At 43.7% G+C, this 14,634-nt stretch overlaps 2 protein-coding genes across 2 annotated transcripts in view; one reads left to right on the forward strand and one right to left on the reverse strand.

Annotated features, from left to right (window-relative positions):
• The window catches only part of NSD2 (nuclear receptor binding SET domain protein 2), a 97,045-nt gene extending 87,998 nt beyond the window's left edge, over positions 1–9,047 (reverse strand). The window contains exon 1 of the mRNA XM_054514641.1: positions 8,963–9,047. The gene's annotated coding sequence lies outside the window, so the exon portion shown is untranslated. The remainder of the gene's footprint in view (positions 1–8,962) is intronic.
• Positions 9,048–9,971: 924 nt separating this feature from the next.
• Positions 9,972–14,634, forward strand: part of LETM1 (leucine zipper and EF-hand containing transmembrane protein 1) — a 29,030-nt gene continuing 24,367 nt past the window's right edge. The window contains exons 1-2 of the mRNA XM_036382088.2: positions 9,972–10,137; positions 14,550–14,607. Coding sequence (XP_036237981.1) covers positions 10,059–10,137; positions 14,550–14,607 — 137 coding nt within the window. The 5' untranslated portion in view covers positions 9,972–10,058. The remainder of the gene's footprint in view (positions 10,138–14,549; positions 14,608–14,634) is intronic.

A 14,634-nucleotide genomic window follows, 5' to 3' on the forward strand; every position in this document is an offset into this window, starting at 1 on the left:
AATAATGTAAATATATGGATTGCATAGGTGTTTCTAGGCACAGAATTTGCTCACAATAAATAATATGTGATCTTACTTTGCTTCAGTAAAATTCCAGTTTATCTTCATTTTATTCATTCACTTTGTGATACCTAAGTTTGCCATACTAAAGACTCTTGGGGTTCTAATTAGTGATTTTTGTGGAGCACCGTTTACCACAGTGATTTGAGAAAAGGTCAGTGCTTCTAGGAACCTGGAAAATACTTGGATTGGAGCACATTGTCTTTCATATTGGTTTATTTAGATAATTCAAACTTTTAAACAGAAAGGTAACATATAATGATTAATATGATGCCTCCTATCACTGGAGGAATATATTATCAAAGCCTGTCCTAAAAATTTCTTTCAACCAGATCTGTCATTTTTCATTTGGACAATATTGACTTGTTCATCTTTTTGTTTGAAATGTGCTTTACCACACACACACACACAAGAAACCCCAGAGTAGTCAGAGAAAGGAGATACCTTTGAGAATCATCCCTAATATATTTCCATTAATCTAAATGCAGTAACAGCCATAGTATCCAGCCTATATGCTCTGCAAGGAGAGAAATACAGTTCCATACACAAAAGGCATAGTCTGGTTAAATCAATTTCTATAGCATCTTGTCTCCACATATTTCAGAGCACTATCCTTCTCAATTAATGTCAGCTCTGCTCTGAGAATACTCTTTGGTAGTTAACTGTTGCTGTTAGAGAGCTAACTTCAGATTGAACACAGCTGGCTTATGTATTTTGCTGTTAATAGTTGTGATAATGGAAAAACAAATTCAGGGGGAAGAAACTACTAAGCAGAATGCAGAAGATTTTCAACCCAAATAAATCAACTTTAAGGGTAAGGAAACCCAAATGTAAATTTCCTTTGACTGACTCCTGATAAAAAAAAAATAAATTACAAACTTAGGGTAGGTCTTATGGTTTTCTTTTTCCTAGATTTCTAAGCCTTTGGCATATTGGGGGTTGCTCACATGCTTCTGTGCAAACACCACCAATCTCTAGAATATTTCATTTTAAGTTCATTTTTTGGCGCTTCTTTACTTTCATTTCCACTTACATCAAAGTCAAACAGAAACCCCTCAAACAGCCCAACTCCTCACAGAGCACAAGAATGGAGAAGGAGCAGATACAAAGTTCAGGGAGGGCATGAAGAAAACACGTAATGCATGTGTGAGGAAGATCACAGATGAAAGAAGAAGAAAGCCAGCTGAAGAAAGGAGATGAAGGAAGGCAAGTGCAAGGTAGATTTTTAACACACCTCAGTCTTGCTGTGGCTTTTATGGGTAATTAATTACCCACTAGAGGGAGATCGACTGTAACTTGTTGCCAGGGTGATTATGGCAGAAGGTGGACTTGGTAAAGTGCAAAGGGGAAACCCTGTGGTAAGAAGGCAAGGGAAGCTACATGTTCCTTTCCTTGGTAGAGTTTCATTCTGTGTAAGTTACCAAGCAGACTGAGATCTCTTCCCTTCCTGACCTGGCTTTCATTATGTTTCTACACAAAAAAATCCCCACCTTTATTAACCTGTTTGTTCTGTTGGTGAGAGGAACATGTGGAGTTTAAGGGTGGCAGAAAGTGTGCAGTGCTTGTTAGGACTACACTGCCATAGGCCCCCAGCATGGGGGGAGCCATGCACGACTCAGTCAAGGGCTTGAGACCCCCTGACAGGGACCCTTTGGTCCACCTCAAACACCTCCATGGTTCCAGGTGAGGACTTGTCTCTCACAGCTTTATTAGCTGCCCATGGGTAATCAGTTATGGTCTCTTACTCTCACCTCTATTTGTGCAGAACAGAGGAAGCTTTTAACATTCAAAGCAGGCTTAGGCATGTCCTTTCCTCAAGGGAAGCCAAGAAAGGAAGTAGTAATGGATGCTTAGAATTGGAAACAGATTATAGGAAAAGCAGCTCCTACCCATTTGTGTCATTCATGCTTCTAAAAATCAGCAGTTTAGGGATTTCCTAATTTCCAAAGAGGACACTGCAGCTAGACAAGCATGTGTCAGTGACTTCATTAAGCCTAGATCCCTTGAGTGTATCTATTTTCTTGTTGAGCCTATTTATTTATATTTTGAGAACATCCTGTGGCAATGAGTTTATATGAAAATATATTTCCTTCTGTTCTTTTTTAAACCCTGCTCCCAGATAAACTGGTTTAATTAATATGGCATTATGAACAGCAATAATAACCATTTTTTATTAATTTTCCTCCCACCTTCATAATTTTCCAGACCTCTGTATGTCCCCTTCCTGTTGCAGTACAGAATTCTAACCCCACTCTGGCTCCACTGATACTAGGATTTTTGAATAATATGGAGGCTTTTCAGAGTCAAGCTATTGGAAATGCAAGTGGTCTTAACTCTAACCTTGCCTTTCTGCATAAGAACTGTTGGAAACAGAAGAACATACTATGAACTTGGAAAAGATGCATAATTATTTCCACACAGGAAGTTTGCAGTTGATAGTTTGGTGTCACAGATAGAAATGAGTAGTCTAACATGCCATGAACTAAGTAAGAGCCAAACCAATTATCTAATGCCTGTGAACCCTCAGGGTCAAATACAGGCTCTGCTACCATGTGCAATGCCAGAAAAGTTTGCTGACAAACACCAGCCATCAAAAACACTTCTTCCTCACAAACTCCATGTCATAGTTTCCAAAGTGGCCTGTGGTTACATCCTGCTTACCTTCAACTTCCCTCAAAAATACTACAGGAGGTTCTGAGGACTACTGGTTCAACAACCCTGGTTTAATAATTATTAAAAACATGGCATGACTTTATTTATCAGTGGCCTGATATGATCCTTAAACAAATCAGGTTAAGGTAAATGTAAAGCAATGAATTTGCAAAATCCAAATATAAGCAACACATTCGCATTGCTTATCCAAAGCAATCCACAGAAAAGAAATAGGGAATACAGGACATTTGCAGACCTAGCAGACCAGCTGGCTGTGCTCTGTAAGAAAACTAGGCACAGGTGCTGGGATTGTGCCCAGGGCCCTGATTCCCAGCTGGCACGCTGAAAGAGGCTTCAGGGAGAGTTAGATGTCTGCTCCTTGCGAGGAGAGGCCTCGCAGAGGGGAGAAGGTTGTTCCCTTGGCACAACAGGGAAGCTCTGCTGGCTAAGCCAGCTTTTTGTTGATATCTGTTGGGCATATTTCCTTTTTCAGCTGTTGAATGAGTGATTAGAAAAGAAAATGATTGATATGTGTCATACAGGAATGAGTGTGAGGCTTGCCACCCTGACTGATGAGCAGGCTGGATGGCTCACTTTTACCTCCTGCACAGATAAGTCCCAATGAGCTCCTCTTGCTCTATCCAGCTGATGAACTCCTAGATATCTGCAGACCCCAGATAAGCCTTCAGTTTGTACACAAAATTCCCTCCTGAAATTGCTTTCAGAGGAGAGTGCCTGCTTTGGGGGTTTTTACTTCCCCTGGATACTGATCAAATCCAATGGCAAAGCTCTTTTACGTCAACTTGGTATTTTCTTACATACACAACTTGCTAGCCACGCTTTGTACACACATGCAACAGGATTAAAGCATATAATGTGTTACTGAGAAAATACCTAATTGCTTGAAGGTAACAGGATGTTTGGGGGTGAATGCCTCCCAAGTCTGTCTCTAGGGGATACTATAATAATAATAAAGTGAATAGAGGCCTAAGACAGGCAGGAGTGAGGTTGCTGATTACATGGGAAAGCCCAGACAAAGCGTCTTCTGTTTCTGGTGCCTGAAATTCAGCCACACAAGAAAAAGGCAGGATACTGGCAAAGCACCACTGGGATGTACTTGTGCTGATGGCTCTTTGTTGTTTTTCTATAGCTTCACATCACATTTTAACAGGTATTTCCCCTCAAGATTCTCATATAGCTACAAATCAAGTCTTGTCAACAGAGCTGCCACTTCACTTGACTTGGAGGTTACCATTCTTTCTGTCTCACAAAAACAAAGACTAAAATGTTAATTTTTATCTCTGTCCAAGCCTTTTATGATGCTATCTGGCAAGAAACAGGATTTGATGTTACAAGTACATAACTGCACTGATCCTTTACCACGCTGCGTGAATGTCTCTGATAGCAAAGGGACATGGCATGCATTTGCATGTGTAGAATTGGGGCCCAACAGCTTAGGTCCTGCTGAGGTCAAGGCACAGAGATCCAGACAAACACTGATTTGGAAAATTTACAGTAGAGAGCATGGTTGTAGAAAGGGAAAGTACACTGACCATTCCAAAGGAACCAACTCCTTTTTTAAATCTCTTAATCTGCTTTTCATTATCTCTGTGGGGAGGCCTCTTGAGAAAAGCAGCTCTTTGACTTGAATAAAGGAGGGGCTGTGGGCTTGCATGCTGGAATGGGGAGGTCATTGTACAGCAGTGTGGAAGATAGGAGAGTCAGTCAGGTCAAGGAGAACAGGATGGAAAAGTGTGAGATCTGTGTTACAGGCTTGGTCTGCATTATGAAAGGTAGAAGGTTTAAAGCTGAAAGGCAAATAAGAGAGTGAATTCAAAGGTTGGAAAGACACATTCTGGTAGGGTTATTCAGGCTGACTGTAAGGGAAAATATGAGCCAGGACTGATAAGATCATCATCAAAACCAGCAAGAAAGAGGTAACGACAGCAGAGGCCCGAGGGGGCTAAATTCTACACAGGAATTTTAAGCATCAGGCTTCAGCAAATGAACATATCCATCTTCAATATTTTTCATTTGCTCTTTTAACAGAAATGCTTAGCTCTGCTCACCTCCTCTGAGGCAGAGAAAGCACGAATATGCCTGGGGGACAATGGGACAATGTTGCATTTTGCCTGCACCAGGTCATATACAGCTGTGTGCATGTGCTGGCTGTAACCTGCTCCCCTCCAAACCAGTACTTACCATAAGGAGCCTCAGCCTTGCAAAATTGCTGCCATTAAAATGGCCCTTGGAAATAGCACTTTTTCTCCTTTTTAGAATACAAAGGTAAAAATGCTCCTAAAATGGTATTTCTTTAATGGACACAAACTGAAGGATATCTGTTTTGGAGGGACCTCCTGTCTTTCCAGTACTCCTATAACACTGCTTGACTTTACCAAGAATTTTGTGATATACAAGGAGTGCAGGAACAGGTCTACAAAATCTGGGATGGGGTGGAGGACAGCCTCCCCAGTCACATGCATTTCTTGTTTTGCTTCTTGATGGGTGCATAAAAGCAGTGGTGGCAGATTTAGGGCTTTTATTGACAATAATACAACATTTGGTGTTTTCTTAAAGACCTAACTCTGAGAGGCAGATAATAACATAAGATTGTTGGCTTTCTGCATTTCTGATTACAGACAGGAACTTGCAAACCCTACAGCCTAAAAAATCTTGGAGATCAAGAATAACTCTAAATGCATAGTTTTAATTCCTGTAATTCATAAAATCAAGCTGATTCAGTTGGAGGCACAACAGGTTACTTAAATACAGCACTGATGATTTTGCAACAAAATCTGTCTTTCTCTTATCAGCTGGAGCTAACAGGTGTGTTTGTAACACTAGAGACTCCTTTTTCCTCTCCCTCTGTATTTCTCATTTCTCTAAATCAATTTGCTTTTTATGGCTACATTCACGTTTTTTTTTAGTTGTGCACGTAGCCTGAACACTGCCTGCTCTCCCTCTGCTTGACCCTGCCTTGGCCAGAACCTTGTGGCTTTCTCCCCATGTGTTCTCCAGTGCCCCAGTCTCTCTTTGTGCAGCTTCTCCTGTTTCACATAAGCTCCATCTGCTGGGAAAAGGGAGAACCTCAGTGGTTTTCATTCTGAACTGCAAATGCTTTTCCCTCAATTTGTAAAGATTTTCAAAATTACCTGTTTCTGCTCCCCCAGCTGTGCTCTTGGCCCACCTGCACGCCAAATTTAACTAATGACAACCTAATATGTTATTTGTATGGCATTTTGTGTTGCTGATTTGGGTCATGCCTAAGCAATCTTTTAAAATACCACTTTTTGACTTGAATTTGAGCAGGTTGTTAATTATCCTTGAAGGGGAATGACTGAAGCACATAATTTCCATCCAGGTACTCTCTGTGTGGTTCTTTAGGGCAGTGTTTGAAAAGGCACCCAGGGCAGCCTGTTTCTGTGCTAATGTGTAGCCAGGGCTGCTTTGTTTTGGCACATTTACAGACAGAAGTGAACTTGTGACCTGGACGTACATACAGCAAATCTGTAATCCAGCCACCACTTGAACTTTTACCTTTGGGTGTAACATTGACAGAGCAACAGGCTTCAGTATCCCATGAATCTCTCCTAAAAATCCCTGACCATGAATGGAAGTATTTTCTTTAAAAAACTACTAATAATCTGTTGCCTTTCTCCCTGGAGTAGAAACTTAATGCAACTTGCTACACAGTAATGCCTTTTTCCCCCCCTTTCTTCACATTTACACTGAACACTGGTGAATAAAGATGAGGTTAATCCTGTATTGTTAAACCTATTCAGGGAGACAACCTGGGGGTTGCCATGGAAACAGATTCTACAGCCTAAAAGCATAATTCTACTCTGAAGGACTGTCTATAGACCTGTACTGCACGTAGCTTACTGAGCCACACTGTGTACACAAACACCATGTTGCAGCAGCGAAATGGCAAAGGTGCCTCCCAGCTCATCAGATGTTAATTACGCCCCCGCCTCCTCCCACTTACAGCCGGAGCACCAAACACTGCCCCCCTCCCGCTCCTGAATCCCATCTTGCAGCCCTTCCTGCCAGCTCCGTTTGTCCTCGGGGCGTACTGGGGAACCCAGCCCGTGGCTGTGTCCCGGGCAGGAGTGTCACAGATTCCGTACTGTCACACAGCCACTGTCACAGGCTACAGGGCACCTCAAGCTGGGCGTGGGGGGAGCTGCTACCAATCCTCAAAAACATCAACAGGATCTAGGAGAGCTTCCTGGGCCCTGTCTTCAGGGAAGGGGTGACCAACTTACAGTTCTCCTCCTTGTTCATATAAACACTTGCCCCCCAATTTCTAGATAGATTTCTAAACTGCCTCAATAAAAATTACAGATTCATCTGCTCTTTGTCATGTCTGCGCAGGCACTGCAGAGCCCTAGGGTTGTTCTGTGCTTTTATAGATCTTATGCATCATACCTCTCTCAGACAAGTGAAACAGTCCTGCCTCTGTGATATCACTGAGCTCTGCTCATACAGGAATAAAATACACATTTCAGTACCCACACAGCCTATAAAAACCATCAAAATTTCCTTATATTTGGAGGTTGTTTTGAATTGGCTTAGACAACTCCTACCTTGCTTTTGCTTCTATTTAATATCCAGGCAAAAAAAAAATATTTAACATGAAATAGTAATCTTTGTTTTGTTCAAATATTACATTTATTTTAATGATTCTCAGATCCCTATTATATCCATTTAGAAAGAAGGCTTTGTATTTCTTCCTTTTAGACTCTCTCATCCTATTCCTGCTGGAAAACAGATTTTTCAGCAAGATGGCTGACGACTTTTCCAACAGCATCGTTGCTTTAAGAACCAGGTCTAAAATGGCTGTGTAGCTGTTGATTTTTTTTATTTTTTTTTTTACAGAACTCCAAAACGCTAGTAACTATGTGGTATTGTGTTTTATTCTGGGGAATAAGTGTTTTCTCTGTGAGCTCCTGTAGAAGGTGTTTTTCTTTAAAACAAAAACTGACTCCTGTGGAAGGCCCATGTGCCACCTACAGTCACTCAGTTTTCCTGTGGGAGCAATTTGTACAAATACTTGAAAATTTTTAATTTTCAGTATTTTCTTAAGCATTACTTCACAATGCTTGGTAAATGAACACAAATCAATTAGTATTTTTAAACTGTATCTATTTGGGAAATTTTCACAGAATGTATAATCAATCCTTTTCATATACAGTAGCAAACCCTGTAACTTCCAGGTACAAACAAATCTGGAACAAAAGACTGTACAAAAACATAACGAATTCAGCTCTGAAAAGACCCATGCATCTACATTGTCTGCTACCCTGAATACTAATGAATTTAATGAAACTATTGAAAGGCTGGTTACTTGTCTGCATAAATGTATTGAGACCTCTGTAATCATCTGTTTGCTGTCTGAAACCTCTTGTCAATAGTTTAATGACTTCACAGCATATTATTCTTCTTGTATAGGCTTCATATAATGTTTCTACATAATTAAGCAGCTTTGTTAGAGGAACTGCCATTAGTTGTCCCATTTCATTTGGTTTTGTTATCAGCCAACCAGAAAGAAAAAAAGAATAACAAGAGAAAGATACAAACGCAGTCTAGTGAGAGATGTGGAGATTGGGAAGATGTTGTTCATTTGGTTTTTTTTATGCCATTAACCTAAAGCACTATTGTCAAGTTGCACGTTTTAAATAATTTTAACCATTTAAATGCAGTACATATTTAAATACTTGTAAAACAAACACAGCTGGCTAAAAATCTTGCAGTACATTTGGGAGCCTAACATTTTAAAAGCAGCTCTAATAAGTATATAAATAGTAATACCCATTAATTTGTTAATTATCACTAAATGTAAATAACACTAGGATTTCTACAGGCTTAGTGAGAAAAGTGTTGTGATTTTTTTACATTCAGACAATTGCATAGTCCATCTTCACAAATACTTTTGAATTTTAAATATAAGTAATATAAATTTCATCTAAATTTTTTTGTACTTCGGAGAAACCCTGAGCATCTTCTTTAAAAACATAAAAGAACTCCAAAAAATTACCAACTAATTTCGTGCATTTGTCTAGTCCTAAGCATGAACAGATAAAGTGCAAACTCACTTGCTTTTTATTGCTATGAGACACTGTTTTCAGTCATGTTTTGGGTCAAATCTGAACTCTAATGTTACCCCTTATGTATAAGGTCAAGTAACATATATTTTCTTTGAGGTTGAGGCAGGTGTAGAGGTGACCAAGTGCCTGGTGTTGTGAGTTACCTGTGAGGTAGAAGAGGTCTGGTCCCACAGCTCCCTTGTCCCCCTGGAGCCCTGTCCTTGGGGCAGCCATCTTGTTGGCAGGGCTGGCAGCCATCTTGTCCACAGACAGTCCCAGCAGCTTTTCCCCCATTTTTTTTCTGGAACAAGGAAGGCATTAACACCCAAACCTCAAGTACACAGTTTCTAAAATGTCACTGTTCTCGGATTAAATTTTAATTTCTGCAGTTATTCACTGCATCTACCAACACAGTTAAAAACAAAGAAAGTACCAGATAATACTGCATTAACTGAGTTCTGAAATATTTGATAAGAGATCCTACTGCTGGCCAGGACTCGACTAGCATGTGAAGAATATCATACTGCTTGTAGTCCAACTATTAACCAGCACTAGTGTGGCACATCTGACAACTGACCGATTTATGTGCTATTTCCTATTAAAAACCATCGCAGCTCCACCAGAAAGCCATTTTTTCTGCCACACCCCGAGATCCACAAGCAACACACGTGTGTGCAGGAGAATGCTGCCGCCAGCCTTGGCGTGCGGGCACGCGGCCGCACCCAGCGCGGGATCACAGGGCCGAGGGGGCTGGGAGGGACCTCTGGGCATCACCCGATCCAACCTCTGCCCAAGAGGAGAGCACCGGGCGCTGCTGGAGCGCTGTACTTTTCGCCGGGGTTATGTATGGCCACAGCGCTCTGGGCGGCTTCGTGAGGCACCGGTGCACGCCCTTCACAGCAGGCACGGCCTGCGGCCTTCCCAGCTTGGCGGGACCATGGCCTGCGAGCGAGCTGCGCTCAGAAAAAGAAACCCCAGCACAGGGACATCCACCCCCGGTGGCCATCGCAGCTCCCCTCGGGCGGCTGTGGGGAAGAGCCGCAGCCGCGCCCGCCCCTCGGTGACGCCATCCCCGCCGCCCGGCGCCACCGCCGCTCTCACCGTGCGCTCCGGACTACGGCTCCCGACGTGCCCGGCGCCGCGGGGCGGTGCCGGGCGAACGCGGCTCCCGGGCGCTGCTGGGCGTGTGGGGATCGCCGCGGCCCGGGCGGCGGGACAGGAGCGGGGCCGGAGCCGCCCGCCCGCCCTCCGAGCGCCGCTATGGCGTCCATGCTGCTGCAGAGCTGCGGGCGGCGTGCCTGCCGCCTGCCCCGAGCGCTGCGCCGCCCGCCGCGGCCCGGTGAGGCTCCCCGCGGGCCGCCCGCCGGCTCCGGCCCGCCGGGCCTGGCCGGGAGGGTAACGGGGCGGGGGGGAGAGCGGCCGGAGACGTCTGGGGGGCTCCGGGCGTGGGCGGAGAGGCCGCTGCGGGAGGGAAGGGCCGCGGCCGGGTCCCCGCCGCTCTGTCCGCCGGGGCTGGCGCTGCTCCCGGCCCGGCCCACGCTCGGCGGCTGCTGCGGATTCCTCGCATGTGCTTCCGCGGCAGCGTGGTTGGATGGGATGAGTTACCCTAAGGGCAGTGGGACACGCGTGTCTCCGAAATGCCGGCTGGCTGGGGAAGGGAAAAACACACGTGCTTTTTGTTAAAGTGCAGGAACGCGTTAGTTACTACGTCTCGGTCCTGCCTGCCTTGCTCTCGGCGCGGCTTGGGTGTGAAGTGGGACTGTCACTAGTCATGTGCTTCTTCTCTCTATGAAAGCACAAGGGGGTGTTTTCTTAGTCTGTGTTAGGGACGAAATATGAATTTGCCTTTTTCCAAATGGCTTTGGAAGCTTAGGAAAATAAAACGGAAGCGCATTGTGTGATACTGATTAATAATGAAGATAATTTGGCAGTTTAAATATCTCTGGTTGGTGAAGCTTTGTGGCAACAAAATTAAATAACTGATAACTTGTGAGGTACTCAGGGCCTGTGGCTGCTCTTTACATCCTGAGCTGGAATGGCAGGGGGTGAGCGAGGACTTGACTGTCACTGACACAGGGAGGGCCCTGAGTTAGAATGGCAGGGGGTGAGTGAGGACTTGCCTGTCCCTGACACAGGGGCCTGAGCTGGAATGGCAGGGGGTGAGTGAGGACTTGCCTGTCCCTGACACAGGGGCCTGAGCTGGAATGGCAGCGGGTGAGTGAGGACTTGCCTGTCCCTGACACAGGGAGGGCCCTGAGCTGGAATGGCAGGGGTGAGTGAGGACTTGCCTGTCCCTGACACAGGGAGGGCCCTGAGCTGGAATGGCAGGGGGTGAGTGAGGACTTGCCTGTCCCTGACACAGGGAGGGCCCTGAGCTGGAATGGCAGGGGGTGAGTGAGGACTTGCCTGTCCCTGACACAGGGAGGGCCCTGAGCTGGAATGGCAGGGGTGAGTGAGGAATTGCCTGTCCCTGACACAGGGAGGGCCCTGAGCTGGAATGGCAGGGGTGAGTGAGGACTTGCCTGTCCCTGACACAGCGAGGGCCCTGAGCTGGAATGGCAGGGGTGAGCGGGGACTTGCCTGTCACTGAGCCCCGACTTGTCATGGGAGTGCTATCACTGAGAGCAGAGCAGCTGCACGCTCACATCCAGGCAGACCTGATGAGCTATAGGGATGCTTGTGCATTGCAAAGAACAGCTGTCCTCTTGGTTACCAATAGTCACTCAAGTGTGGTATCTTCCTCTGACTGATAGGTTTTGTGAGCTACTGTTGTAGAGTCATTTATTTAGGTTAAGCCTGGACAGTATCCTGAACAAAAACCTGGGGTGTCCTAACCACCCAGTTTATTTAAAATGGGGAAAAAGCACATCCATGTACCTTCAAATTAGATGGGTGCTTTGATTATTCTTGTGGCATAGCATAAAAAGTACTGCTAATGATCACTGCAATTTTGGTTGTTATAAATCTTAGACAACCTAAGCTGAAATGCTGTGATAGAATCAAATAATTAGTTTGCTGTGGTGCACTGTGGTAATGATACAATTAATACTTTTATTTGGGGTGTTAATCTATTATTAACACATTCTTGTATGTTGTATTTTTTTCTGTATTGTTTTGCTTTACTTAGCTCATCTTCTTTGCTTTACGTGTAAGTAGTCTAAGATTAAGTTAAAGCTAAGTGCTTCTAAGAATCCTAAACGTTATTCCTGTGAAGATCAGACTGTTAAGTACTGCAAGCTTACACTTCTCTAGGGACTTAGTTCATGATAGCATTTTATTTTTAAGAATTCTAAGCATAGTAACAGTATGGCTATTCTACATTAAAAACTTTGGGTTTCATGCTTCATTAAATTTAATGTATGAAGTTTCCCGTGACTACTTTTCCATGAGGAACATGTTAACATACAGCTTCTCTGGCACTACTGCCCTTCTTTCTTACTAAGCCAGTGCAGGTTTCTTAAATGAGCAGTGTTGAGCAATGTTCACCTTGTTCAGATGCTTTTGGATGTCTGTATTATCCCAGAAGCAAGGATTGTGGACTTTGCCCCTTTTTGAAGGAAGTATATCTTTTATTTCAGGGCTGGTTTACCTGTAGGTGTATGGTTATAAGAGACACTGCAGAACCTAAAGAGCTCTGGTCAGAACTGGCAAAGTTGGAATTAACATTTTTTGTTAGCCTGTTCACTCTCTGAATGTGCTGTACAACAAGAAGCTCAGCATGTTTTCTTACGGTAACCTTGGAATTTTGTTCTTTGACCCCTTCCTTAACATTTAATAGGCCTGGTTGGAAAGAAGGTAAGTGAGATGAAAGTGTCTTGCCTGCTATGGAGTTTTATCTGAGAAACTCCAAGCCAGTTGAGATCCAGATCATCCCTCCTGTTCTAGGGGCACTGTCCATAGCAGGCAATGTCCTCTCGTAGCAGGACCCTTCCTTTAGGCACATAAGGCTTTGTGGGTTTCCTGGCACTCGGCTGAGACAGATTACTGTGCTGTGACTTATCCCTCCAGACACTGAGCACTTCTCTGCTTTGCTCAGCTGCTCCTTGAGGTCAGGGATGTCCTCTGGCTTGGCCTCTTGGGTTGTTATTTAGCTACTGTTCTTTCTGTAAATATTGGAGAGTATCACAATGCCTTCACAGATGCTCAGGGCTTGCTTTTTGAGCCAGAAATAGACAGTTTTTCCCTGGCTCAAAGTGCCATGACACTGTGTGTTTACCCACTTGACATGGGTAAATCCTTTGACTTAGTAATGCCACAGCTTTTGTTGTAATTTCTTCAGAGCCCACTTAGCATGGGACATCCCTTGATTATCAAGATTTTCCTCAGATAAGTTCACTTATCTTCTATACCTTCTGATTGTCCCGTTTGATTTTGGCAGCATCTCTTTTCCCTAATAATTAGGGTGTTTTGTTGGGGAGGGCTTTTGGCCATCAGCACTGGGAGCTGTGTTTTCTCATAGGTGTCATGTAGGTGATACATGTGTCTCATAGGTGATACAGATGTCAACTTTAGGTTCTGTCATAGGCCTCTTCTTGGCTTTGGTGGTGGGAAAGGGTACTATGGACCTCTCAAATAACTTTTATATCCTGCTGGCTCTTAGGATTGACCAGAAATGGTAGGTTCCAGATGGGAGAAGCCAACCACAGTATGCCTACTCTGTCTAGCCTTCCAGTTTTACTTTGGTTACAGTGAATTCTGGAAAGATTGACTAAAAACAGTCAACAAATTTGAAGCCTTGCTTGCGTGATTTTTTTTTTTTATGATCTGTCCAGAAGTCTTTTTGCTCTTGGCAGTAACTACCCATTGAGTTACTGTAGCAAGATGTTAATACAAGATTTATTTTTTTAAGTTGCCTTAGGAAGATGAATTCCTTTCTAGTGAAATCAGGGATGACTTTCAGTGACTGTAGACTGGTAGCATTTTATGTGGTTTATGCTTCTTCTGTGGTTGGAAGACTTTCAGACATGGTCCTTTACTGAAGCACGTGACTTAGATGATTCATGATTTGAGGATCTTCTCAATTTATTTCCAGAATGGATGCTGCTTGTCTGTGTACCTGGATAGAGCGTGCTCATACATAGGTGTCAGCCCTTCTTTTGGACTTCATTAGTTGCTATTAGGACTGATCCTGAGGTAGTGTTTCAAATAAAATTCATGTTGAGGGATACAATATTTTCTGGAAAGTTAACTTCTCACATGCTTTGGGTCAGGCTCTCACCCCTCCCTTCAAGACAATTTGTATCCTTTGCAGAGAGATCATGGGGCAGAGCTATTTTTACCAGGTGCTAATCAAAATGGGCAGCAATGTATTGAAATGGTGTCGTGGTTCTGGTTCCTCCTCTCTAGTGAAGTCTCTTTAGGTTCCTGCTTGTGTTTTATTTGTTTTGCTTAAAACCAAAAAGCCTTTTTAATCCTAAACACTTGGCAGGGGCTCCATTTGGATCATCTGATACTATGTTGTCATAGAGCTGTTAAAAAATTACATTTGCTTTCAGTGAATTTCCTCTGCAATACAGTTTCTTGCCTGAGGGACTTGGAAACCTGTCTTCAGTCAGTTGAACAAGAGGAAACCAACCTCAGACATCCACAGAATTCAACTCTGAATGTTAAGCAACACCTTTTTTGTGCTTTCAAACGCAGTCATTTCTATGTAAAGATTAATCTTTTCACTCATATTTGTGTGCAGTTCACTACGTGGATAAATGTCTTCCTGAATTTCAGAATAGGTGCTAATTATTGGTATTTTTCTAGGTAACTTGGGAGATCGGGCATGTCTTAGCTGCACATCCCTGAGGCTGGCAAACAAAATGTGAGTAAATATGAACATTTTTCTGAA

Source organism: Molothrus ater, chromosome 4 (assembly GCF_012460135.2).
Source record: "Molothrus ater isolate BHLD 08-10-18 breed brown headed cowbird chromosome 4, BPBGC_Mater_1.1, whole genome shotgun sequence".
Lineage (NCBI taxonomy): Eukaryota > Metazoa > Chordata > Aves > Passeriformes > Icteridae > Molothrus > Molothrus ater.